Source organism: Sprattus sprattus, assembly GCF_963457725.1.
Source record: "Sprattus sprattus genome assembly, chromosome: 11".
Lineage (NCBI taxonomy): Eukaryota > Metazoa > Chordata > Actinopteri > Clupeiformes > Clupeidae > Sprattus > Sprattus sprattus.
This window is the reverse complement of record NC_137909.1, coordinates 13411601-13438434: the sequence shown is the minus strand read 5'-3', so window position 1 is coordinate 13438434 and position 26834 is coordinate 13411601. Positions and strand designations below refer to the sequence as shown.

The 26834-nt window shown below is 48.1% G+C and overlaps 1 protein-coding gene across 2 annotated transcripts in view; it reads left to right on the top strand.

The window, feature by feature from the left end:
* The window catches only part of rgs3a (regulator of G protein signaling 3a), a gene marked incomplete at its 5' end in the record, with an annotated part of 161894 nt that overhangs the window by 133320 nt on the left and 1740 nt on the right, over positions 1 to 26834 (top strand). Inside the window, 5 exons of one of the 2 annotated variants that reach the window (XM_080846896.1) lie at positions 8435 to 8505; positions 21733 to 21834; positions 23620 to 23681; positions 25078 to 25244; positions 26036 to 26834. The exon at positions 26036 to 26834 is cut by the window's right edge and continues 1740 nt beyond it. In XM_080846896.1, coding sequence (XP_080703022.1) covers positions 8435 to 8505; positions 21733 to 21834; positions 23620 to 23681; positions 25078 to 25244; positions 26036 to 26239 — 606 coding nt within the window. In that variant the 3' untranslated portion in view covers positions 26240 to 26834. Of the gene's footprint in view, positions 1 to 8434; positions 8506 to 15006; positions 15134 to 21732; positions 21835 to 23619; positions 23682 to 25077; positions 25245 to 26035 lie in introns of those variants that run through there. The other variant, XM_080846897.1, reaches the window with a different exon arrangement.

Genomic DNA, 26834 nt, shown 5'->3' with positions numbered 1-26834 from the left:
CTCAAATACACAAACATGCAAACATACACAAACAGACTCACACACACAAACACAAACACACAAACATATTACACAAACACATGAAGAAATGCACACACACACACACCCACACATAGACACAGACAGGCACACATGCAGAGACACTCATACACACACACACACACACACACACCCACACATAGACACAGACAGGCACACATGCAGAGACACTCATACACACACACACACAGTGGTGTAGTGGTCCCTGGAGAAGTGGGTATACGCAATGCTGACTGAAAAATAAGTGGGTATACTCTGTATACCTGCGTATACCCTGGACTACACCACTGCACACACACACACACACACACACAGACACACACACACACACACACAGACACACGCACATACTTTCCATACAGGGTCTAGGATCCCTGCTCCCTGACTGATGGGTGTAGGGCGGCGGGAAGGATGCACCCCTTCACCTCTCTTCATCTCTCACCTCCTCCTCTCCTCTTTGACAGCCCAGAATCCCCCCCCCCCCCCCCCCCCCCACACACACACCCTGTTTACTGACACTGAACCACAGGCTGAGGGGAGCTATGAGTGTTATTCTTCCTACCACGTGAACTCATTCTCCTCTCTTCATCTATCTCTCTCTCTCTTTCTCTTCCCTCTATATCTCTCCATCACTGTCTCCCCCGTTCCTTGTCACCCTGTGTGTTTGTTGGCTTACCCTCTCTCTGTCTGGAGCTATATTTAGCTCCGTGTTGCTCTGACCCTTCACCGACCGCTAAGGTTGAACCTGCTGGGAGATGGGGCCCAGGGGTCATTCTGTGTGAACCCCCTGAGTGTGTTTGTGTTAAGCTTCAGGATGGGGTGGGGGTACACACATACACACACACACACACACACACACACACACACACACACACACACACACACACACACACACACACACACACACACATATATACACACAAGACTATACCAAATATACCAGAGCATAAGCCTGGATGCTCATGTGTATCAGGGTGTTTGTGTTTAGCTTCACGATGGTTTGGGGATGGGTCACACACACCCGTATGACCAGAACAAGAACGGCAAAGCCATTTTAAGGCTGGAGGTTCCTGTGTGTGTTAGCGCTTAGCTTAAGAGCTAGGGTTTTGGGGACTTCCACACCCCCTGGTGCAGTTCTAAGCCTTGAAGTTTGCATATGTTTGTGCTAGCCTCAGGGAGCAGAATGAGAGAGAGAGAGTAGGATGGGAGAGGTTTACTCTTCAAGTCTTCTTCATGGTTTTAAGATCAGGGGATCCAACATGTTCCCACAGTGTGTTTCAGGAGCAAGGTGAGGGAGACTTCTACCCACCTGTAAGCCAAGAGTGCGGTTCCAAGACCCTTGGTTCTCACATAACAATTAGTTTGGATAGGGCGTATAGTGGGGTGTACAGCCCTGTAAAATATGCTGGAGTGTTTCTAAGCCTCTAGGTTCCCATGCGTGAGAGTGTTTTCATACGATCACACAAGAATGCTGCCCACTGTCATACATATACAGTAAGTTGTATATATAGCCCCAGTGAAAAGCCTGACACCTCACACACACACAAAAACACACACACACAGTGTCTGTGGAGTTCCACATCTTAACACGCTTACACACACACACACTGATATATAAGATGACATGTGTGTATACACAGCTCCAATGGGGGTCCTCCTGTGTAAGCATTCATGTGGCTACACACACACACACACCCCCACACACGTTGAGGCATATATGATGTAATGTGTGTATGCACAGCTCCGATTCGGGCCCAGTGCAAGTGGTTGTCTTGCTATACATACAAACACACACACCACACACACACACACACACACTGACGTATAGGATGTAATGTGGGTATGCACAACTCGGGTGGGGGCCAAGTGTAGGCAACTTTGTGGTTTCCTGCATTCCTACCCGAAGCCCTGTGAGACGGCCAGCGCTGGCAGAGCAACAAACACACACACACACACACACACACACACACACACAAACACACATACCGCTCTGCTCTCCCTTTGAAGGGCTCCCACACAGACTGGTGTTAGTTTGACTGGGCTTCCTCCGCTGTGAAAGATGATAGGGCCTGAAAGGAGCAGAAACTGGCGCCCTTCCCAAAACACCCCAGTCCTGGCCTTTCGGCCCTCACTCATGTTCCCCATGGGTTGGGGGTAAAACAAGTACTGTATGTCTGGCAGGCTACCAGGGGAACTCTCATTAGGAGAGGACTTACAGTTATGCTTACTCTAAGGCATGCAAACACAAGCACATATCCCTGTCACACACAAAACACACACACACACAAACGCAAACACACACACACACACACACACACACACACATACACACACACACACACAAACACACATACACACACACACACACACACACCAGTGATAAGAACATGATGTGTGACGCATTCATAACCCAGGGGATCTCATTTTCCCTCTTCAAACCCTCATGAACCATTAGTCAATAAGGCCGTGCATGGATTCTTTTTGGACCCCTGAGCCGTCTCCCAACTCCGACTTCATTGTGTTGAGTCCAAAAGTAAACGCAATAATCTGTGATGACTCCTCAGTGGATTTTCCTTCTATCTGCTGGGTATCAGTAAATATGCACAACTTCTTTTCTAGTTTATTCTCTTTTTCACTTCATGCTTCTTCTCAAGCATTGATAGAGGTTTTAACCTTTGAAACAGTCAAGGTCTCTGTTCGTAACCATCTTGATAACAAGATCGAATTGATTAAATGATGTGCCTCAATAAAGCCGGGGCTATTTTATTTTCTCTGTGTTTCTGAGTCAGAGCTTGGATGTAAGGAAGCGTTCTAGTGCAATGTTTCGACTTGGAATGATCCGAGTTCCAAGTGGTCTTGATCATGGCAGTATAGATCAAACTTGATTACACCTCTGAAACCATAACGCTGGCATGCTTCTCATTGTGTGCAATTTAATACATTTGTTCTAGGTCGGCAGACTTAATGTGTTACCAGCCAGGTGGCATAATGAGTGGTTCTTTTTCAAACATCCCCTTGGTAACTCATGCCCCCACACATGCCCAATCACAGAAGCTCAAATGACACCAAGCCTGTCCCTCACAGACAGAGACGTGGTGTGCCGTGCTTGGGTCCTGCCCCTCCTGTATATGAACACACACACGTCCCTCTCTCCTCATTCTGCCCAATCCCAACCCGTCCTTCGTAACCAGATGCGGGGTGAATTGTGATACGTCAGAGCAAGCAGCTCTGGCGCTCTTCTCCCCACCCCTCGGCCAAAGAGAGGAGGCTGCAGGCACTGTGTCCTGTGCGGGCGCTTTGCATATGTGTGGATAGAACAAGATCATGGCACAAAGGAGACTGGATCTTGTTCTCTTGAGCTCCCTCTCATAGGGCTTACAAAGTCCCACTCCCACTGGGTGTTAAACGCAACAGCTATGGCGTATGTGAGTGGAGGTCTGCATTGCCCAGTGTCGTTACCAGCGCACTCCACTAGGGGCATTGTTTCGGGGCATATCTCATCAGGAGATCATGCCCGCTGCCAGCTGGTGCCATCTGACATATTTGCAAGAGTCTACGGACTGGATGTAACTAGGCCTTCCCTGGCACAGTGGCAGTGTGAGCTCGGATGCGTGCCCCAGCTAGTGCCTCTAGGAGGAGAGAGAATGGCCATGGATGAGGGTGGTGCGAGGGTGCACCTCCTCACTGTTCTGTCCTTTGGCAGATCTGCCTCGGTGGCCGTATGTGCAAAGCAGGAGCTTTCCACGTGGGAGATGCCTAGTGAATGTTAATGAACTTAATGTTACTTTCTTATCCCAAGTTTTATGAGAGTATTCGTTTGTAAGTTTTCTTTAGAGAGATGTAGCGGAGTCTCTGTTGAAAAAGTACTTGAGAGAGAGAGAGAGAGAGAGAGAGAGAGAGAGAGAGAGAGATTGAGAGGAGGTTTGATAAAATGGAGAACCAAATCAGTTGTTGGAGAGCATCAATTAATTCCTATCAGTCACACCATGAACAAGAGTCCTCCACATCTGCTCAATAGCTATGTTCTCGCTGTGCGTGTGTGCGTTTCTGTGTGTGTGTGTTATGAAACCATCCCTCGCCCTTGACTAACAAATAGCCCCAGCATCCTCCTCTAGTTACACTCAAGCCCCTCGCCAGCTGCCACAGCAAAAAAAAAAAAAGCTCAAGTTTAGGTCTCATGTGAGGAAGCTCTTAAAGACTGGAATGTCAACGCACAGACTGGGGCAGGGGTTGTATATGGAGGAAAGTTCAGGCTGGTGTAGTAATGTGCCGTGACCCCCCCCCCCCCCCTCCTCCTCCACAACACACACACACACACACACACACATACACACTTACACCGCCTCCTCGGCGGGAGAAGGGGATGTAGTAGGATGGCTCCCTGGGGTTGGGGGGTACCCTGGTTCTCATGTTCCCGCTAAGATTAGCCTCTGTGTGTTCATGTGTCTGCCCACCCCGCTGACCCTGGCCCTCAACCCCTGCTCCCCTCGCCGAGGGGATTATGGGTATCTGACCCTAGAAAGTTCTCAAGTCAGTCTCATACACAAACACAAACAAAAACACAGATGCACACACACACACACACACACACATACACACACACACACACACACACACACACACACACACACACACAAACATACACAAACACTAATTTACACAAACACAGATACACGTACACGTACACATCATACACTCAGAATCACGCACACACACACACACACGCACACACATACACAGACTCCAGTGGACACTGCACTTTGCCTCTGGCTGACTTTAAACCTCTTCAGACCTCTGTACCTGAGTCAGTTGGTCAGAGCCTACATTAGTGTCAGTAGAGTGGTCACCTCTCAGACTGCTCTGAGGTCAGTGCTATTCTGTTTGGCCCCTAAATTAAGCTGTTGTGACAAATTATGGCATTTTGATGATACACAGGTTAAAAGCCACCAAAATAAAAGCTTCCACACACCAATCACCCAGGTCTCTGAGACTGTGAAGGTGTAATGCTTCCTCTACAGGGCCACCTGATTTTAAAGACATATTAAAATAAAAACAACAGCAATGAAATAATTTATAATGTCCTGGTTAACATGTTGTAACATTACACAACATATCCATTGTATTCCATACACACACTAGCTGTAATCAGGTGCTAGTTTGACATGGAATTGTCCACATAGTAGCAGAACATCTTAACCTCACCGTTGGTCTTTATGTAATCTTTAGTGATATGATGTGAAGTGACCTGATATGGTATGATATATGATCGTTTAGATTTGTATTGTATAGGATCAGATGCATTGGGTTAAGATGGGTTAGGTTTAGGGTATGTTTGAATGGGTGGTATGATATGATATGATAAATGGTCATAGTACACAGCTCAGTAGACAGCACAGTCAGACATCATGGTTTTTGGGTTCCAGCCATAGGACCTTGTGTGCTGCTGTGTCAAAGCGTCTCTGTCTCCCAGGCATAGTTTCCAGTGCAGGGGTTGTTATTTCTCTGATACGGTGCCTTTTTCTAAGATTTGGCCAGAACACAGCAGGAGATAAGGAGTCCTTAACGCTTTGTTATTTTTAGACCACAAGGCTGTCCTGACCCCTTGTCCTCCATGTCCACACAAACTCATGTGGACTCCCTGCCTGTGTGTAGGAAATATTTTGTCCTTGTCACTGTCTTACACACAAACACATACACACACACACAAACACACACACACACACACACACGCTCACTCTGCGGCCCCCTCATCTGTTCCCTGTCAACGCGTGTTTGTGTACAGAAAGCTGATCGTAGCGTGTGTCACACACACTGTGTTTGCTTACACTGAGAGGGTGCTTTGGTTGCGGCTACAGCAAGTTGCTGTGGACATCAGGCAAGCCAGTGTAGATAACCTCGAAACCATGATGGAAACTGCCAGGAAGTTCCACTTTGTCCAATCAGTCACAAGTACCTTACTGCCTTCATAAAGCTATTTAAAACACCACCATAATATGTGGCATGCCAAAACATGGTCAGTTTATGGTTACTTTAGACCCCATATCCATGTTTACTAGTTTCTGTAGGTTGAGTCATATGGGACTGGAGAGTGTAACAGATTCAACTCAAATTGGATCACCCAAGGCAAAAATTAGATATCATACAGACTTCTTGTGGCCAGATTAGTGTAGCAACAGCCCTGTTTACACTGCGGACCAACTGGTGCTTGAACTTAGTTCCTGGCTCTGGGAACATTTACACTGTACTGGGCTAAGTTGAAACAGGCCTTAACCAGGAGTGTTTACCCTGTACTGGGCTAGCCTTAAACAGGGCTTCACCAGGAACTAGCCCTAGCAACAAGCCCAGCTCAGCAGTCAGGGCCAGAGGTCCAAGAACTGGTGCCTCCATGTCACAATGAATAGTTACTATGGTTACGGTAGGTTTTGTTTATGCTAGTTAGCAAAAACCGGGCTGATTAACCTGCTTAGCCCTGCTAGCTTAAAGACTTTAGAGTAACAATAATATCACATGTATGAATTTGTTAGTGCCAATGACTACTGTGATTACTAGGTAGTGAGTGCATACATACACCTAGGGTTGGCCTTTGTCAGGCTGACAAACACACTTTATGCGAGCCACTGTTTGATCATCAAGTAACTTCATATACACACACACCTGTATGTTTCCTTATTATTGCTGATATTCACTTTACAAACAGAGCACCACCCACTTATACAATGATAATTCAAGTGGAGATATACACACCCATACTAAGACAGGCCGAGGACTATAAAAATACATACACAAACAGAGAGAGAGAGAGAGAGCGAGAGAGAGAGAAAGACTGCAGTTACACACATACACACCTGCCAACACCCCTCAATTGCTATGTCTGTATCCCTGTGTATCCCTTTCTCCCTGTGCACACACACACACACACACACACACACACACACACACACACACACACACACACACACACACACACACACACACACACACACACACACACACACACACACACCAACACTACTGTATGTCAGTCTCAATTTTAGTTTGATAAAAGCTTTTGTCTCAGGATCTCAGTTGCCTGGGTCACTTCCACACTAATCTTAATTTTCTGAATCGAGTCCAGGCCCCCAACACACAAAAAGCACATGTTTGCCAACGCACACACACACACACATGCGCAGGCACGTATGCATGCACACTCACTCACTCACACACACATACATCTAGCTACCCTCCTATTTCCCTCTGATACCCCAAAGGGTGACGTGTCTCTTTGAACATTTGCTGCTGAAGCGTGTGAATGTGTGCCCTGGAGCCGGCAGGCCGCCTGGGGAACAGAGACAATGCGCGCGGGGCTGAGCATTAGGACAAGTATACCCAGGAGACGCTGCCAAAAGCAGCTTGTATTGTTCCACAGCGACAAACACCACTTGCACCATGTATGGCTATGCATGCCTGAACTCCAGGTCGAGTCTGGGGATATGTTCTGTCCACACACAATAGGTCATTCTTTTATGGAACACCACCCACACACACACACACCCACACACACACAGTCTGAACACACTTCTCATTCTATCCTCTCTCATTCTCTCCACCTCCCTCTGGCCTTTCTTGTGTGCTCCCAGACACACACACACACACACACACACACACACACACACACACACACACCTGCCAACACCCCTCAAATGACTCTGTCTGTCTGTCCTGTGTATCCCTTTCTCCTTGTGTGCACACACACACACACACACACACACACACACACACACACACACACACACACACACACACACACACACACACACACACACACACACACACACACACACACACACACACACACACACAGGAGAGTCTCAGAGCAGCTGAGGGACCCTTGAGAGATGACCCCTCCCCCATCCCCTTCCTGTCAGCTCAGCCAATCAGTTTTCTTGACCCGCAGGAAGTGTAATATGACACCGAGGCCCTGGCCTCCCACTCTAGTGGCACAGTCCGACACTGAGTGTAGCCCTGTGACACACACACATCCACTAACACACATTCACACAGAGACGCACACACACGTCCACTCACACAGTGCAAGATATGGTCACATGGTCAGCCTCTCTCTTTTTCTCCCTCTTTGACACACAAACAAACACACACACACACTTCAGACACACTCTGAGCCTGGAGCGAGAGCTGTAAAGGATTACTGCAGGGCTGTCTGAGTGCTGTACCCTGGACTAGTGGACCGGCTTGGGGCTGGTTCTACAGTGTTACTACCGCTGTGGCTGCTGCCCTTGCTGCCGGTGGCCACAGGCTGTGTGTGTGTATGTGTGTGCACACGTGTGTGTGGGGGGACCTCTAAGAGTGGCAGAGCTGGATGATGCAGACTGTGCTCTTCCTCCTCTGCCCACAGCTCAGCGCAGGATCCCATTGCAGCTGCGACGACGGCCCTGACGGAGCCAAGAAGAAAAGAGCCAAGAACCTGTGAGTCAACACACTTTTACTCCTCTCTGTCTCCCCCTCTGATTCCCTCACTCTCACTCTCCCTGTCCCTCACTCTCTCTTTCCTCCAATCTCTTGTTCTGGCACTCTACCGCTCTCTTTTTCCTTTACTCTTTTGTTCCCTCTCTCTTGTTGTATTGTCCCTTATTCTGTTATCCAGTTGTTGCTTCTCTCTTGCTGTCACTCTAATTCTAATTCTCACGCTCATTCCCAGTCTGCTTTTGTCATTGTCTTTCACATTCGGTTTTTCCTCTCTTCCCATGGAGTCTTTTGGGTTTTCTCTTTTCCAAGTCAATGTGTCTGTTGTCACCTTTGAACAATAAGGGGTTGCTCTGTGTGTGGTTTCTGGGAAGCAGGTTTGCCCCCAAATTAGCACCTAATCATGTATTCCCACCCGTCTGAGGGTGTTTAGCCTCATAGCTAGACCCTGAAGCTACTGCTGTTCACACTACACTAACAACCTTCCCCTGACATGGTTATTTAGCACCGAGCAGCTAGCCCCTGGGGGCTCCTCTATCAGAATTAGAAATGAGTGTATTGCCAAGTACATTTACACATTTAAGCAAAGTGTCTTGGTTGTGAGGCAGAAACTATTCATTTAAATTAAATATCCATGAAGAGAATCTCACACTGTAAGGGTTTTTTGTTCTTTTAATCTGGATTAGCACAATCTCAGTAGACTCTTGTCCCACTCTCTCAAACTAGAAGTAAGAGTGTTCCTTGGGATTTTGGAAACCGGATTTCGTGTTCGGAGCTGGATTTAAAGGCGGAATAGAACAAACCACAGCTAAAAAAGTTTGGCCCCATACTACTCTCATTTTGTTTCTTATCATGCTTGTGGTTAAACACAGGCTCGGTTATCTTTAAACTAAACACCAATTTTTTTGTCAACGGGAGAGAAGCAATCAAGGCTGCATCTTCATGTAAACAGTTTGATCACCCAGGGGGTTGTGATAAGGGTAGCAGTTGTTAACCGTAACACTACAATCTCATGGTTGTGTGAATGTTTTGAAAAGATCAAAACTTCCATTCAAATAATAATAATACATTTTATTTATAGGGTGCCTTTCAAGAAACCCAAGGTCGCCTTGAAATAACTGAGAAGAGTCACTAAAGCACCAGTTATTGTAGTATTATGATTAGATTGCTCATGGTCTTTGTTTAAATGATATCCTTATATAATGCCAAGATGCTTTGTGAAACACGGGTAAACAGGTAGTAATTGCTCCCAATGTAGTAGTTCTCAAGTCCCAGAGCTGCAGGATGCTATTAGATCGGTCTGCACTGAGAGGATGATAGGTGTAAATGTGTGAAAATGAGCCTCATCAGGACTCGTTGATGGCTCTCCACTCCCATGTGCCAAATAAGGGTGTGTGTGTGTGTGTGTGTGTGTGTGTGTGTGTGTGTGTTAAGTGTGTGACTGTGTGTGTGAGGATCCTCTGATTGATCAGCTGTTCATTAGGTTATTCTCACCCCCCACCCCCGCCACTCTGGATGAAAGGCTCTTGCTTTTCGACACCCTCGGGCAGGACAATGGTCACTCAAAGTTGCCGACAGCATGTGGTCTGCTCTTGGGTTGGATGACACCAGGACTACAGGAAGAAGTGTGGATGTCAGGGACATGCTTTGACAAGCCCTGGTCATCAACAGGGGCCACAGCTGCTTCTTACAGCAGCAGCATCTGTCACGTTTAGGTTTTCTGGATAAAGATTTATGCATCTCTGCTGGTGAAGTTTCCTTTGTTGTTGGATGTCCTGCTTACATTTGCAGAGTCAGTATGGCTAAAGGTGATTGTTAGCTTGGATGGTTTTGGTGGTTGAACTCAAAAGTCAGAAGTATTGTCTGTTATGTGTGTGCGCGCGTGTTCGAGTGGTGTGTGTGTGGTGTGTGTTTTTCAGGGGGGTTGTCTGTGTCTTCTAGAATGGCAGCTCCGTGTGTCTGTCATGATTCTATTCATCACAAAGACACAATGGAGGCCTTTTGGCTGGGGGGCGGGGGGCTTAATGTTGATTCAGCTGTGAGTGAGGAAGAGGATGCAGGTGTGCAGGGTCAGGAGATTAAATCTGTGTGTGTGTGTCTGTCTGTATGAGTGACTATGAATGGGAATGTACATGTGTTTGTATGCTTGTGAATAGGACTGAATGTGTGTTTGCGTGTGTGGGTTTATGAGTGTTTGGGTGTGTGTGTGTGAGCAGGGATGGCTGTAAGTATTCGTGTGTTATGTCTTTGAGTGTGTGTGAATGAGGGTTAGTGTGTAATGGTGTATCATCTACTGGCTTCACTGTGAGTCTATGAACTTGGCTTTCCCCTTGGCTTTGGTCCTTAAAGACTTCATTGTGAGGCCCGGCTGACCTACATGTGCTCATACTTCATTTAGTGCTTCTGTGGGGTTGTGATCACACACACATTTAGAAACTTACGGATACCTGTGTTTGCTTATCAACGATTTCTTTCTCTCTTTGTCTCTCTCTCCCCATCCCACACAAACACACATGCTCATATACTCTCACATAGCAACACACTTACTCAGTCGCGTGCAGACACACACACACACACACACACATACACAGTCCAGTGCTTTCGTTTGCAGCTGCGTTGAGCAGGCCAAGCCATGAATCAAAGCAAACTGGGCTCTGGGGTATGTGATTTCAGCCGAGTGTGTGTTCGTGAGTGTGTATGGGGCACGTATGGAATGCCAGTTCCACTCCCCTATGAGCCTCCTGCCTGTTCAATCCCAGGCTCTGAACACAGCCCATATGGAATGTGACACTGCAGTCTGTGCACTGGGTCCTAAAGGAGGACTACAGTCACAAATGGGATTAGAATGTTGCCAACTGAAGGTTCCATTTGATGATGTCATAATGAACTGAAGAGAGTTGCAGTTCTAGATCTATGTGGTATGATTCTGGAACGACTTGTAAAAAACTCACGCCACAAAGGGTCAGAGTGCCACAGCTGACTCTGGGTCAGGTGTGGCCTCGATCCGGCTGAATGTGGCCAGGGATGACAGCATACGCCACTGCTCCAGGGCTGCCCCCTTAACATTGGGGTTAGGCAGCTGTGTCCACAGGATTAAGAGAGATGGAATGGATTGAGTCATTTCCTTAAACCTGTGAGCAATGTGTGTATGGGTGTGTGTGTGGTTGTGTGCATGTCCGTTTGTGTGTGTGTGTGTTGTGCAGTGGCTTCAGTGAAGGCTGTTTCTGAGCAGCACACAGAGCTGCTAATCCTCAGCTGTGACCAAAGGGTGACTCTCCCCTGATGCACGTGCTCAGTAAACCACAGGCTCTATTCTGGACTTTCTGAGGTAATGGCCATTGACCCACAATGAAAGGAAACAAAGTCACTTAAGTTGTGTTCTATCTCATCTCCCTTTCTCTGTCTTCTTTCTTTCTTTCATTCATTCTTTCTTTTTTTCTTAGTCCCCAACTCGCTCTCTCCCTCACTAACTATTTCTGCATCTTCTCATTTTTTCCTCTCTAACTCTCTCCTTTCCTCCCTCTCTCCTCAGTAATCTTTTGATCTGTCATCACCTCATCTGTCTGTCTTTGAGATGGGGGGAGGGAGGTATCACCCTGTAATTCATCTCCCCTGGTAGATCTGTTTGCTCTTGTGCTGGTTTAACCTTTCCCGGCTCTCCTCCTCCTCCTCCTCCTCCTCCTCCTCCTTCTCCTTGTTCTTGGCTTCTCTAATGTAGAAAGCCATGACTGTGCAGGCCTGAGCTCCAGCATGGGCTACCTCAGATGGCCTTCTCTCTAGAGGGCCAATGGGAGAGAAATATGGGCCCATCCATCAGACATTCCTGAGCGTATCGCTGACGAGAGGCCCGTGTCAGGGGTGTGTTTTGGGGGTGTATCGGGGCCGATCGTTTCACGCAGGGGTGCGTTCAAGAGAGCCGCTGGTCGACCATGAATCATCAGCTTCTCTTAGAGGAGGAGGATCAGAAAGTGTATTTATGATATGAGTTTGGCGACGGGCCTGGCTTGATAAACATCGAAACTACCGCACCGCCGGCCAGGTGTGACCATTCGTTAGGTTGCGGTAGGCTGACACAGATTTGTCTGCAGGGAGATGTTACAGCGATAAAACACATGAAACCTTGATAATATCCCAACTGTCCAAGCTGATCCACTAAGAGTGTGCGCTGAGGAGTGTAATGGCCAATGTTGACACCTTTGAGTGTGCATTACAATGAGTAAGACAACACAGCCTGTTTCTTGCAGGTGTAAATAAATCGTGTAGGGGTTTTTGCACCTGAACGTGTGAAATAGAATGCATGCACATTCAGCTAGCTGTATGATTTATTCATTTTGGAAGTGACAGTGAAGTATGTAGGTCTGAGGCACATCAGTACTACTTATTTGTCTTTTCTAAGCCGTCTAAGTCGTCTCATCTCTTCCCTGGCCAAGTCTGCCTGAATGGACATGTCGCAGGGGAACCACTGGTACAGACAAAATTAATTTCCATCCAAATCTTGCCATTCTTTCTTTTGTGTTTTTGTATGTACCAGTGTAATATATCCTTCAGAGAACACTCACAGCTTGCATCCATCAAGTCAACATGCACAATGTGCCAGACATCCATCAACACAATGTGCACACTCTAACAATACAGATGCAAATGTGCTCTCATTGTTTGGGATTTGAGTGAGTCAGAGCCTTCCCTGAAGAGAGCAATCAGTAGCACAGTGGAGATGTTCCTGCAGTCTGCCACCATGACATCAAGCATGGGCCTCCAATGATTAGGCTGATACAAGTCTCTCTCTCTCTCTCTCTCTCTCTCTCTCTCTCTCTCTCTCTCTCTCTCACCCAAATTCAATTTCAGATTCAAAATGAGCTTCACTGGCATGACAAAACGTACTCTCTGATCATACAGAGTTGATACGTATTTAAAGAAAGTAATCAGAACAGAACATCCCTCTGTTCTTTTTCTTCGTTTCCCTCTCTCGCGAGTGCCTCATCCTCCTCTGTCTCCCCACTCTCCCCTCTCCTTCAATCCACCTGGATCTCTATCTCTGCCCCCAGGTGTCTTTGTCTGCTGTGGGTGAAGGGGGCACAGTGTGGTGCCCTGCCACCAGTGGGTGAATGGGTGCCACCATGACAAAAGGGGGCCTTGAATGGCCCTATTAACCTCTGAAGAACCTTTCCCAGAATCAACATTTCTGCGTCAGCAACAGAGAGTTGGAGAGAGGGAGAGAGGGAGGAGAGTGTTTGTGTGTGTGTGTGTGTGTGTGTGTGAGAGAGAGAGTGAGCGAGAGAGAGGAGAATGTGCATGTGTGTGTGTGTGTGTGTGTGCGTGTGTGTGTGAGATATATTTCAGACTGCAAATTGATTTTTCATTTTTTGTGCTGCTTGTGCAACTAGGTTTGTCTGGTGCGTCTAGTGACCTGAAATGGCTGCTGTGACCGGAAGAAACCAGCAGACCAGCAGAAACAGTCATGCTATTCCTCGTCTCAAACTGCCCCAACTCTCTCCTGCTTTGAGCCACGCTGTCTCACACTTTGAAATAAATAGACGAAACGAGGGCAATGCACAGGTCTAAATCAGTCACAAAAGAAGCCACAGGATGAGGAGTTATCCTCTCAGGAAGGAAGGAAGTGAATCAGTCAGAGATAAAGGCTCCTGAGGCGATAGACGCCTCCCCTCCTGACAGACGACAAAACAAGTGTACGGGCAGACTGGTCGCCCAGGGACTGGCCTGAAGACAGGGGCATTATGGAGCGGAACAGCTGTCTTCCTGACAGACGTCTCAGCAGCCAGCCCCTCTCAACACCTGTTACTTCACACACACCAGGTGTGTGTGTGTGCGGGCTTCCCCAGCTTCAGGTCCAGACATGCCTTAAACACACATAAACACACAGACACACTCACTAACACTAACACACAGAGACACACACACACCAGCCTCTTCAGGAGGAAAGCTGATACTAACACAACAGGATCTGGTAATGGTGAACAGAAACAGTTCTGATGAAGTTTAAGTAATACGGTCCCAGCTCAAACCGGTAACCTCTCAATAGAACCAGCAGACATTCACAGTGCCCTTTTACAATCAGGATCAGTAGATTACAATATAGTCTTACAAGAACACCGGTGGAGGATACGTCCTCTGATCTGGTCTGCAGTCAGTGGGTGTCTTGGGTGTAACTGTATTTGCAGTGACCCTGTCACTGTGTCATCAGTAGTATTAGCTTGCAGCTGCTGTGTCAGTGGTCCCAGTGCCCCCAGGGATTGTCTCTGAAGTTGCAGTAAAAGTTGTCAGCCGTCGTCTTTTCCCCATATTTGTTGTAATTATGCTCGTAAAAGCCTTGTGGCAGACAACCGGGCCTCGGTTAGAGACGGACAGGGAAATGTAGCCAATCCCCTCGGTGAGGCTTGCTTGTGATTGGAGGAGCGGCCTGAGCCCGCCCCTTGGGGCCCCTCCACTATATAAAGCTCCGATAGAGCTGAGGGAGGCCAGAGGAATGTGATCGCAGACCACCCTACCCAGGGAGCACACGGCTCTGACCACCCCCTGCCATACAGCAGCATTGACACACACACACACACACACACGCAGACATACACATGTTTCACACCATGGTGGACTTCTCTGAGAGGTACCTGGAGAGGTAAGAGTGCCTGGCTTCTGTCTTTCTTCATCTTTTTCATCATGTCTTTCTTTCTCTCAGCCTTGAGAGGTTTGTGTCAGAAGATGGAAAATTAGATGAGGGAGAGAGGGAGAGAGAAAAAGAGAGAAAGAGGGAGATAGAGGGAGAGAGAGATAGAAGTTTGACTCTGGAGAGATCGTGCTGAACCCATTTAACCCAGAGTTAATTTTGTGCTGTACTTTTGTCTTTTGACTCTTGATTCCTGTGTGATTATTGGGTCATATTTTTGGCTTTGTATATCTATATATATGTGTGTGTGTGTGTGTGTGTGTGTGTCAGTCACTAGTTAATTAGTGAGAGTGGTATGGAGATGTTTGGAATAGTGCTTTCTCCTTCATCGGGTCCTGAAGTGTTACTCTCTACTGCTTCATGTGAGTGTGTGTTTTGGATTTCCAACAGAGAGGTTGTGGACAGTTACGCTCCAGTGTGTGGTGACTTGTGGAGAATTTCCACCGTATGTGTTCATTCTCCGTTTCTCCACTTGCTAACCCTGTTAAAACATAACATCGCAGGCATGGAATCAGTGTGTCAGGTCCAAATTACTTTGCTTTGGCAGGAGATGAAGAGAGGCAGCTATAGACAAAAAAGGTGCCGTGGTGCTTAAACCTGCTGTACGTGTTGATACCTCTATGTGGAGAGTGCAGAGGTATCATGGCTCCCATAGACACACGTACACACACACACACACACGCAAGCTGGCTGTGCCTGCTCGTGTACAGGCTCTGACACATGACCAATACAAACAGCCCCAACAGCTTCGCTCACAGGAACAACAAACATGGTGAAGTGGATCAAAGACCAACTCCACAACCTTACATGCCAGGAGCATGTGGCTTTGAGGGGGTTAGCCTTGGGAGAGGGGTGCCCTTGAAAGAAGAGAATGGTTTTTTTTCCAAGACTTCAAATTCTAGAACTCCCAACATTTATGTCAAATCGTATTCTGTTTGTGATGTCACACTGGCTTACTACTTTGGCCTTGCAGCTACATGGAACCACTTCTGCAGCATTGCTGTGTTTGGTTTCAAAATTCTTATGGGAGCTTTTGAAACGTATCACTTATTTCACGGCAAAAGTAAAATATTTTCACAGTTTGTCGCTCTCCGTTCCACTGGAGTGACAGGCACTCAGCACATACAGGCTCAACCCTCAGTCTTTCTCCTCATGGACACATTCATCAGCGTCCCAGTTCTTTCCCAGACCGGAATAGCATGTGGTTCTATTACAGGCCGTTATGTGAGCCAGGAGGTGTGGGAATATGGGCAGCATCGAGATAATTATGGACCAGAAGCACCCCCCTTCGCCCCTTCTTTCTAGGACTGGCAACAGGGAGAGTCTGGTGACTTGTTTGAATCCTAATTTCATCATCGCCCCATGAGGGAACACCCTTGTTCCGCTTGATTAGAGTGGAGTGGAGTGGAGTGGAGTGGAGTGGAGTGGAGTGGAGTGGAGTGGAGTGGAGTGGTGTGTGTGTGTGTGTGTGTGTGTGTGTGTGTGTGTGTGTGTGTGTGTGTGTGTGTGTGTGTGTGTGTGTGTGTGTGTGTGTGTGTGTGCGTGTGCGTGTGCGTGTGTGTGCGTGTGCGCACATGGGCATGTATGTGTTGAGGACATGATAATATGGGGCTGTTCCTTTCTGATAATCACTGGGAATGCATGTTATTTTCAGAGATCAGTGGTTGTGAGAGAGAAAGAGAAACACTGACACATATCAGGGTGGAGAGAGAGAAGGAGAGAGACAGCAAGACACATATCAGGGTGGAGAGAGAGAAGGAGAGAGACAGCAAGACACATATCAGGGTGGAGAGAGAGAAGGAGAGAGACAGCAAGACACATATCAGGGTGGAGAGAGAGAAGGAGAGAGACAGCAAGACACATATCAGGGTGGAGAGAGAGAAGGAGAGAGACAGCAAGACACATAGCAGAGTGGAGAGAGAGAAGGAGAGAGACAGCAAGACACATAGCAGAGTGGAGAGAGAGAAGGAGAGAGACAGCAAGACACATAGCAGAGTGGAGAGAGAGAAGGAGAGAGACAGCAAGACACAGCAGAGTGGAGAGAGAGAAGGAGAGAGACAGCAAGACACAGCAGAGTGGAGAGAGAGAAGGAGAGAGACAGCAAGACACAGCAGAGTGGAGAGAAAGAAAGAGAGATGATGAAACTCAAAGCAGGGTGGAGAGAGAGAAAGAGAGATGGAGAGACACACAGCAGAGTGGAGAGAGAGAAGGAGAAATGGTGAGACACAGCAGGGTGGAGAGAGAGAAGGCGAGACTCTGATGTTGAGTCCAAGCTCAGTGCTCAGTGCTCAGTGCTCAGTCACTCCAGTCACACGATTGATTGACACTGTTGGGATCCCAGCGGCTGACTCCCGGCCCAATCTGATTCAGATTCAGTTCTGCTGCACGCTTGGGAGGCGCGTCACGCTTTTTGCATGTCCGTTTCAGATCCCCAGGATTGTTTTCAGCTGTGCATAGGTCACACAGACAAGCCCCCCCTGAGCTTCATCCCTCTTGTCTCACATTTGAAACGCCACTGCAACATTCAACAGCCCCTTTAGCGGCCAGCGCTGGCTCGCCTGCCTCAGTCCATCAATGTTAGGTCCATAGGTCACTTTAATGAATAAACCATGCTCTCTCCCCCCCCCCCCCCCCGCTCTTTCTCTCTCTCTGTCTCTCTCTCTCGCTCTCTCTCTCCCTCCCTCCGGTTCTCTCTCTTTCTCTCACTCTCTCTCCCTCACTTTCTCTCACTCTCTCTATATCTCTCTGTCTCTCTCTCTCTCCTTGTGCTGTAACATACAGTATGTGGTGTAACTGCCAGTTTTTGCGCTGAGAGGGTGATTCTGAGGCCACATGGCCCGGGGAGCTGACAGTGTTGCACAGCGGTGTGGAATGTGTCCCTTCCTCCCCAAGAGAGAGAGAGGGAGAGGGAGAGAGAGTCAGAGAGAGGAGGCATTAAGGGGTATGGGAGATTCCCTACTGGGGTGTCTTCTTCTCCCCAGGGTAATAGGCGGGGTGGGGGTGCATTCTGTGTTAAAACGAATCACCAGTGTCTGATCGGATTAAGTCAGTTTGATAGAAGCATTAGCTCACGTTCAGCAAATTCCTCACCCACCCACCCCCGGCATGTGACACTGGTGTTGGAATGCAGCTGCGGGCGTCAGGAATGATGTTGTGCTCTGGATGGAGCTGTGTATGTACTAGGGACACAGCCGTTTGACAATAATACCAGTGAAGAACGAGGTTAATTACAATTGCTGTGAAGTTTAAAGGTTTTATTTATTGAATTTCTTCAACTTCAATGAAGAATGTGACATTAGTATCTTGAGGTGATAAATCTGCACATCCAGAAGATTTTTTTTTGCTGAAGTGCACAGCGAAATTAGCTGACGGTTAAATGTGTTGAACTAAGTGTCGACGTCGTTCAGCTTTCTCGGGCAGTCTCAGCTGCAGTGTACACAGATGTCCACAGGGTGGCAGTACATAGTCATATATTTCATGATTCCACCACACTCAGCTCATTCATTACAGTGCACCACGTTGCCCCTCTTCTCCCTCTGCCTGTCCACATGTCTGTGAGCATTTCTGCATTGCCATATCTTTCCACTTAGTTTAGCATCCTTGAGCTGCAGGGGCCACATTGAAACCAGACCCAGATGAGAGATGGTTTCACTGGGCTGGCAAATGCTTTCCATGGCAAATCTAAAAGCTTCCTGTCACACACACACACACAGAGAGAGAGACACACACACACACACAGACACACACACACACACACACACACACACACACACACACAGAGCTGTCTCCACAGAGCAGATTTCCCATAGAGGGCTAAAAATAACCCAATCAAACGCATTCCTCCGGTGCCCATGATTGCTTTGTGTCGTCATGTGGAGTTTTCTCTTTTATTTGCGGGGTGATCCCACAAGAATGTAGAATGCTGAGCTGCAGAAGGAGCGGGCTCCACTAGTTGACCACAATAGGGGCCCTAAACCCCCCCCCCCCCCCCAGAACTTAGTTACTTACTGTATGGGAGCTGGGTGGTATTGGGAGCAATGAGTGCATACCCAAACATATAAAACCTTCCATTTTGTTTGCGTTTACAAGTGGAAATTAGATTTTATGCGCAAGGTGTGTGAGGCAGTAAGACATAATAGGACTCATTAAGATAAACTTCATAGTGATTCTTGGGCCTTTTTGGTACATGCTACTTGATCCAGTGGGTCGCCTATATGTGAGGAAACGAAAAAATTCCGTTTTAAAACATCTGAACTGTCCCAACACACTTTGTGTTTATACGTACACAGGAACAGTAGGGCAATGTGTGAGTGTTCTTCACATTCCCGCACCTGGTTGTTTTATGTTTTTTGTCTCTGTTCAAGTCCTGGGTGGAGAGACACAAAAGTGCAGACACATCCAGCGTGGGAAAGTTCCCTTCAACCGGATGCCACCAAATACTAGCTTATTGACTAACATTTCATTACCCACTCCCACCTGACTGAGAAGAGATAAGAGAGAAAGATGGACAGAGGAAGAGAGAGAGAGAGAGTGATAGAAGGAGAGAGAGCGTGAAGTGTATTTGGAGATCCTTGGCCTTTGTAAGAAACATTCCGAATCCCCCAGTACAAAACACTCTGCGTATCTCTCCCCTCAGCTGAAGTCCCTGTTGAGTTCTGTTTGGCCGTGAAGCCACACACTCTTTGCTTTGGCTATGCTTGGTGTTAGTATCTGCTGTGGAATGCTTCTCCAAGGCCTTGTGTTTGTGTGTGTTTGAGATAGACCCCAGTTGTGTGTTGTTTGGTGTCTTGGTCACGCCATGGCACATGTACCCCAGATGAGGGGGCTTTAGAGGAGCGTCGGCCCGGATGAAGGCCGGATCTGGGCCGGACCAGTACCAAACTCCCAGATCTCTGGAGTGCATATGATGCTGTGGTTTGAAATAGTTTCTAGCTTCCTGTTTCCTGTCAATCCTTCGCCTGCAGGCAGCGGGTGGTGAGGGCATGGATGGGCTGGTGCAAGCACACACACTCACACTCACAGATACACACAAACACACCCTCACACTCACACTCACAGGTACACACAAACACGCACGCACACGCACACACACACACACACACACACACACACACACACACACACACACACACAATCAGACCTGCGTTGACCTCATTAGTCCATGAATGCCAGGAGAGACATGCAGAGAGAGAGAGAGAGGCCGAGGGTAAGGAGGCTGAGAAGGAACCAAAATGGAAAGCGCAGGCTCTTATTCTGAGCTCGCCCCCCCCCTCAAAGGGACCTGGTGACCCGGTCCACGCAGTGCTGAGGCCCGGCTCGTGTGGCCAATCCCCCGTGGAAATCAAACAGAACCAGGAAATGGCTCCTGGCCCCACTGGGGCTTGTGTGTGCGTGAGTGTGAGTGTGAGTGTGTGTGTGTGTGTGTGTGTGTGTGTGTGTGTGTGTGTGTGTGTGTGTGTGTGTGTGTGAGTGTGAGTGTGAGTGTGTGTTGGTGTATATGAGTGAGGTCACGGAAGTGTGGGGACAGATGCCCAGGGAGATGGGCATGTGCTGCAGCTCTCCAGAGATCTCTGTGCATGTGCGTGTGTGTGTGAGTGTGTGTGTGTGCGTGTGTGCGTGTGCGTGTGCGTGTGCGTGTGCGTGTGCGTGTGCGTGTGCATGTGTGTGTGCGTGCATGTGCGTGTGCATGTGTGTGTGCGTGCACGAGCATGAGTGGGTGAGTCATTGGTGATTGTAAGGGTGAAGGGTGCATCTGTGCACTCTGGAGAACTCTGCGAGTGTGTTTACAGGTGTGTATGGGTATGCATGTGTGTGTGTGTGCATGACAGTGCGTGTGTGTCAGGAGCAGTGATGGGAAGGGTGTAGGGTGCAGCTGTGTTCCCCAGCCCCGTCCCGTGTGCCCTGACCCTGGGATGCAGTCGCCACGGGACCCCCACCCCCTCCTCCTCGGGCTCCTCCAGGAGAGTATGATGGGTGGTATGGAGGAGTGAGTGGCATCTTTCCCTCACTCCCTCTTTCGCTTTCACACGACCAGCCTCGTCGCCGCTGACAGCAGAGGACAGGACAGGACGCACACACACACTAACGGAGACAGGAAGGAGTGACAGGCAGCCACAGATAGATAGAGAGAGCGAGAGAGAAACAGAGAGAGGCAGAGACAGGCATCTTTGAGTGGCACCAGGATTCTCGCTCCTTTCTGGAACCCTACCCCGTGGCGACATTCCCTATCTTCTTCTGGAGGCTAAAATGTACACAGCCATGGCATCCTCTCTTTTTGTGTGTTTTTTATATGTTTTTTCTCTTTCGCTTACTCTCTCTGCGTATGGAACATGTGGAATTGATCTGAACTTCTGAGCTTCGCCTTGGAATGGTGTTGGGGGTGTGTGTGTGGGGGGGGGGGGGGGCAGCCGGTGGGGTGGACAAAACAAAATCTTAGAATTCCCATGACTGCAGTTAATTTGTTTTGTTTTGCTTTTTTGGAGACCCAGCCCATATTCATGCCTCGTCTCCCCCTCTCTCCTCTGTGTGTGTGTGTGTGTGTGTGTGTTTAGGGCCAAAGACATGAAGAACCGACTGGCATTCCTGAGGAGGAGGAATGAGTCGCCGGGAAGCACGCCTGCGGGGAAGCTTGATAAGACCATGAAGTCTGTCAAGTGAGTCTTTCTCTTTCGCTCTATGTCTGACCCGTGTGTGTGTATGTGTGTGAGTGTGAGTGTGGACATGACTGGTGTGTGAGAGTGGTGGGACTGAGTGTGAGCGGGTGAGGGTGAACCTTGTTTGTTTGTCTGCTTCCTGGGTCACATACACACACACACACACACATAGACACTAACACACACACACCCCCGCTGGTCTTTTCAAATGGCCTAGCGATGGTCGTGCGGAGCGTGATGATATGTGGATAGATGGATAGATGGATGACTGATTAAACGAAAGTTGATTAGGCTGCCTGGATTATCATCATCATTATTAAATATTTATATACAAGTGAGTATCTGCATGTGATCTATTAGATATGTTGAAACAGATTTGATGGAGGGTATTTCCAGCATGCAGGCTGCTCCGGGCAAAAGGGATATAAGTCAATTGTGACAATGAAGGAGTGGGGTGTATGAAGATAAGTGTTTAAAAATAGTATTGGCATGGGGAAAGAGGTCAGATAACCTAAAGCATCAGGCTCAGAATAGGTTTGATGTGGCAGATGATTCAGAAGCAAGGTGACATAGGTGGCTATGAAAGTTTTTTCCTTCTAAATCAGGGGAAACTTTCCACAGTCATTTGCCTGCAGGGCACAAGAGGTTAAAAATAGTCTTGTGTTTGTTGTCAATCACAAAGACTTTTGTGTTCAACCACTAACGTTTGCCTGCTGTGAGGGCACTGTGGCCCCCACGACTGATAGCGACGCTAAATTTAAACCATCGTCAAATGAGGAGCACACACATAATAAGCTTGCAGCAATTGGGAATGCTGAGCACCAAAAATAGAAGCCTTAAAACCATCCCTTTGGCTTGTATGAGTGTGGGTGTCTGTGTGTGTGTGTCTGTGTGTGTGTGTGTGTGGGTTGTGCTTTGTGACTTGTGACTTGTCTTGCAAATGGAAAAGTGGCTTTAACGATGTGTCAGTGAGAAGGTTTGTAAGGGTGGCTCACACAGCCAGAGGCTCCTGATATCTGTGCTCTTAGAAAGAAAAGAGTCAGAAAGGGAGAGAGGGAGAGAGTGGAATGATAGCGAGAAAAATATTATAACAGCTAAGGGAAGAGGAGGATAGAGAAATACAGTAAGACAGATATTCATAGAGAGAGAGAGAAAGAGAGAAGGAGGGAGGGAGGAGAGAAAGAGTGACAAAGAACTGGAGCAAAATAGATTGATGTAGAATTAAAGGGGGGGGGGGGGGCAAAGATAAATTAGAGAAAAGACAAGGTTGGAGAAATAGAGCAAAAAAAGTAGTAATAGCAACACAGAGACAGAGAGTGTGAGAGAGATAGAGAGAGAGAGAAAGGGAGGCGGGGAGAAAATGAGAATGAGAGTGGGCTGTGGGCTGTGGGCGTGTTCTGTAAGCATCAGCAGGCTTCTATTGGCTGGTAGCAGACCCCGCCCCCTCCTCTTGTCTCAGCCTTTCAGCGGGCACTATAAGACAGACCATCCAGAGGAGGACTAGCAGAGAGAACTGATCTGAACTCACACACGCTCACTCACTCACATACTCACTCGCTCACTCAGTCACAGGCAGACCCTCGTTCTGAGCTCTCGGCACACACTGGCTGACACCAGGCGAGCAAGAGACAGACATTCGTAGAAGGAGTGTTAGAGAGAGAGAGAGAGAGAGAGCGAGAGAAAGCAGGGGAAAAAGGAGTGGAGCACACTGTTTCGGATGGGTCACACTATGAGAAACCTGACAGAAATGGGCTTGTTAAAGAACCGCTCGGCTTTCATTTGCAGGCCCACGCCGGAGGAGGCCATGAAGTGGGGAGAATCCCTGGACAAGCTGCTGGTCCACAAATGTAAGTCTTGTTCTCTTCTTCAACCCCCCCCCCCCCCCCCCCCCCCTTCTCTTGCTTTTCCTCCTCAGTGAGGAGTGTGTGTGTAGTCAACATGTAGCCAACTGCTTGTTTCCACTTTGCCCTGGGGGCTGCTTGTGCCTGCATGTTGTCTTCGGTTCGGGGGAGGGAAGAGAGGTGTGTTGTGTTGAGACGAGGCTGCGGGTTTGTTGCGGCCACACAGAGGGTGAAGCGCAGAGGGTGAAAGCGTCGCTTGCACACACTGTGAAGGTTAGGGCCATTCAGCAAGTTGTGTGAGTGCATTTATGCATGCAAGGTTGTGTGTGTGTGTGTGTGTGTGTGTTAGTGTGCAGGAGTGAGTGTGTGTGTGGTGGTGTGGGCAGGAGAAGAGTGAATGAACAGTCTGTTACACACACTGCTGCACTCACATAAATCCCGCACAATGAATAGAGCCGTGTATAGGAGAGAGAGAGAGAGAGAGAGAGAGAGAGAGAAAGAGAGAGAGAGAGAGGATAGAGGGAAGGAGATTATGAAAGGGGGGAAATCTCCCATACATTTCCAAATATATCCCCTATCCATAATTCATGACATTGAGTGCTTTGGTGATGCACTGAATGAAATCCTATTCCCTGTAGTGTGTGAGCCAGAGGCCACCATATGCCTGAGGAGATACACGAGACACAGGATTACCACCTCAATCACTCCAAACATTCTTTTATTCAGCTTGAAGCATGCTTCTCTTTTCTCTTCTCCTCTCCTGTCTTGACCTCTACTCTTTTTTCTTCTCTCTTCTTGTCTTCTCTCCTGTTCTCTTCTCTTCTCTCCTCTGCCTTCCTCTCCTCTCCTCCGCTGATAGAATTCAAATAGTAAACTTAGCTGTCCCCTCTCAGTGCCTTATCAGAGCAGGGACACATGGGAACGGAAAAGCTGTTGGCAGACGGAGAGGTGGGACCGCACTTCCTTGTATTCTTTGTTTTTGTCCGTCTCCCGATGCCTTTTCCTCAATTTGTTTAGCAAGCATCCCTAAAAAATCGCCTGAAAAGGCAGAAAGCAGTGTGTTTATGCCATAGGAAGGCAGGCTCGGTTTGGCTTGGCTTAGTGGACTACCATTGCGGTAGTGGCATCATGTTGGAAACTGTGTGTAAGAGCAGAGAGGAGTCTAATGTTGTTGGTAGTCAGGAGGGGGTGGGGGTGGTGGGTTAGCCAGCTAGGGTTAGTGCTCACGGACGTGACTAAAATCCTCCCCGGTTGCCTCAACTCGTCTGGAATGGCATGAGTCAATGAGGGTGTGAAATGAAAGGTTTCCTTTTCACCTCAAGTGTAGTTGCCATGGTTCTTGTCATGTTACCAGCCAATAACAAGTCTTCTTTTTTCCTCTCTCTCTTTTCTGTTTCGTCAGATGGACTGGCTGCTTTCAGAGCTTTCCTACGCACGGAGTTCAGCGAGGAGAATCTGGAATTCTGGTTGGCGTGCGAGGATTACAAGAAGATTAAATCACAATCTAAGATGGCATCCAAGGCCAAGAAGGTTTTCGCTGAATACATTGCCATCCAGTCCTGCAAAGAGGTGAGCAAAAAAAGCACATGCAGACAAAACCTGACCCCCCATGCCCTTACAATAACATTTACCAACACTTCTAGTCACGTGTTTATGTTTATCAAAAAAGGGCAAGTGTATCTAAATCGAAGAAAGTGTCTGTGGTATTGTACTATCCTTAGCAGCCTCTCAGGAGATGTCCATACCCAGCACTTTACGCATTAACTCCAGCAAACAGGATTTTTAGGAGATTTTTGCTTGTGGAAACTAACTTGTCTCAGTAAATATTTAATCCACGTGAGGCACTTTAAACTGGCAGTGACCTCTGGCAGTCGCTGCAAACTATCCTTTGAATTCGTATCAGGAAGCAGTCAGCTTGGTTTCTGTACTGCCTTTTCATGATCCATCTTCAAAGAAGATGTAGTGTGATAAACGGGGGGGAAAGCCTCTAAAAGTGTCCTTCCCAGAAGAGGCTGACTTCAACCGTGGAGGATGTGAGATCATGCCTGACAAATAGAGCCTCAGCTTGGCGCCAAATAGCTCCAGCAAGTGTTTTTCATTTCCAGAGCCTGGACGGGCTCTTGGAAACTCAAACCGAAGCAGCAGAAAGACCCCTTGTTTATAACAACAGCATAGTCCTGGCCGAAGCTGCTGGGCCAGATGGTGTAGGGCTTCCCAAGGGTGGCGACGGGAATCTAGAACAGCTGCAGCCCAGAATTGGGCCAGCGCTCTTCCCCCTCTGGGTGTTCTGAGTGTGTTCTTGTGACCATCCGACGGTGACTAACCAGGCTCTGTCCTCCTTTTTTTCTTTTTGTCTCCAGGTGAACCTGGACTCTTACACCAGGGAGCACACCAAGGAGAACCTGCAGAACATCACGCGGTCCTGCTTCGACCTGGCCCAGAGGCGGATATTCGGGCTCATGGAGAAGGATTCGTACCCACGCTTCCTGCGTTCAGAGCTCTACCTGGACTTGGTGAACCAGAAGAAAGCCAGCACAACCTCCACCACGTCCTCGTCCTCATAGAGAGGAGAGCACTGGCAGAGAGAGTGACCGAGCGAGACGGACACGGCATGGAGAGGGAACTTTCTCCGAGAGAGCAAGAGGGGAAGGAAGGAAGGGGAGGAGGAGGAGGCTTTCTTCCTTTAACGTTTCCATTTCTTCGTCAACTTCTCATCATCATCATCATCATCACCATTAAAAAAGAACACCATCCTGTCCGAGATGTTAAGGGACAGTGAAAAAAAAGACATGTGATGGAAAGAAGGATGAGAAGGAGTCTAAAGATGAGAGGAGGGGAGGCGGTGTTGTTTACAAAGCGTGGACGAAGAACGGAGAGATAGACCTGGTGGAGAGAGAATGAGGGGAGAGGTAAACACCACAGGTCCTTCGTTCCCATCTGGGGTATGATCGAGAGACATTGCCATGGCGACTGACATGAACATTAGTGCTGTTTTCTATTTAAGTTCTTTTGCTTTTTCCCGAATGTGCCGGGGAGAGAAGAGAGGGGTGGGGCGTGAGGCATCACTCCTGGCGACACCGTAGACGGTCAGGCACGGCACGGATCGCTTTTGCTTCTGATTGTTTGTTTGTTTCGGTTGTTGATTTGTTTGCTTTCTCT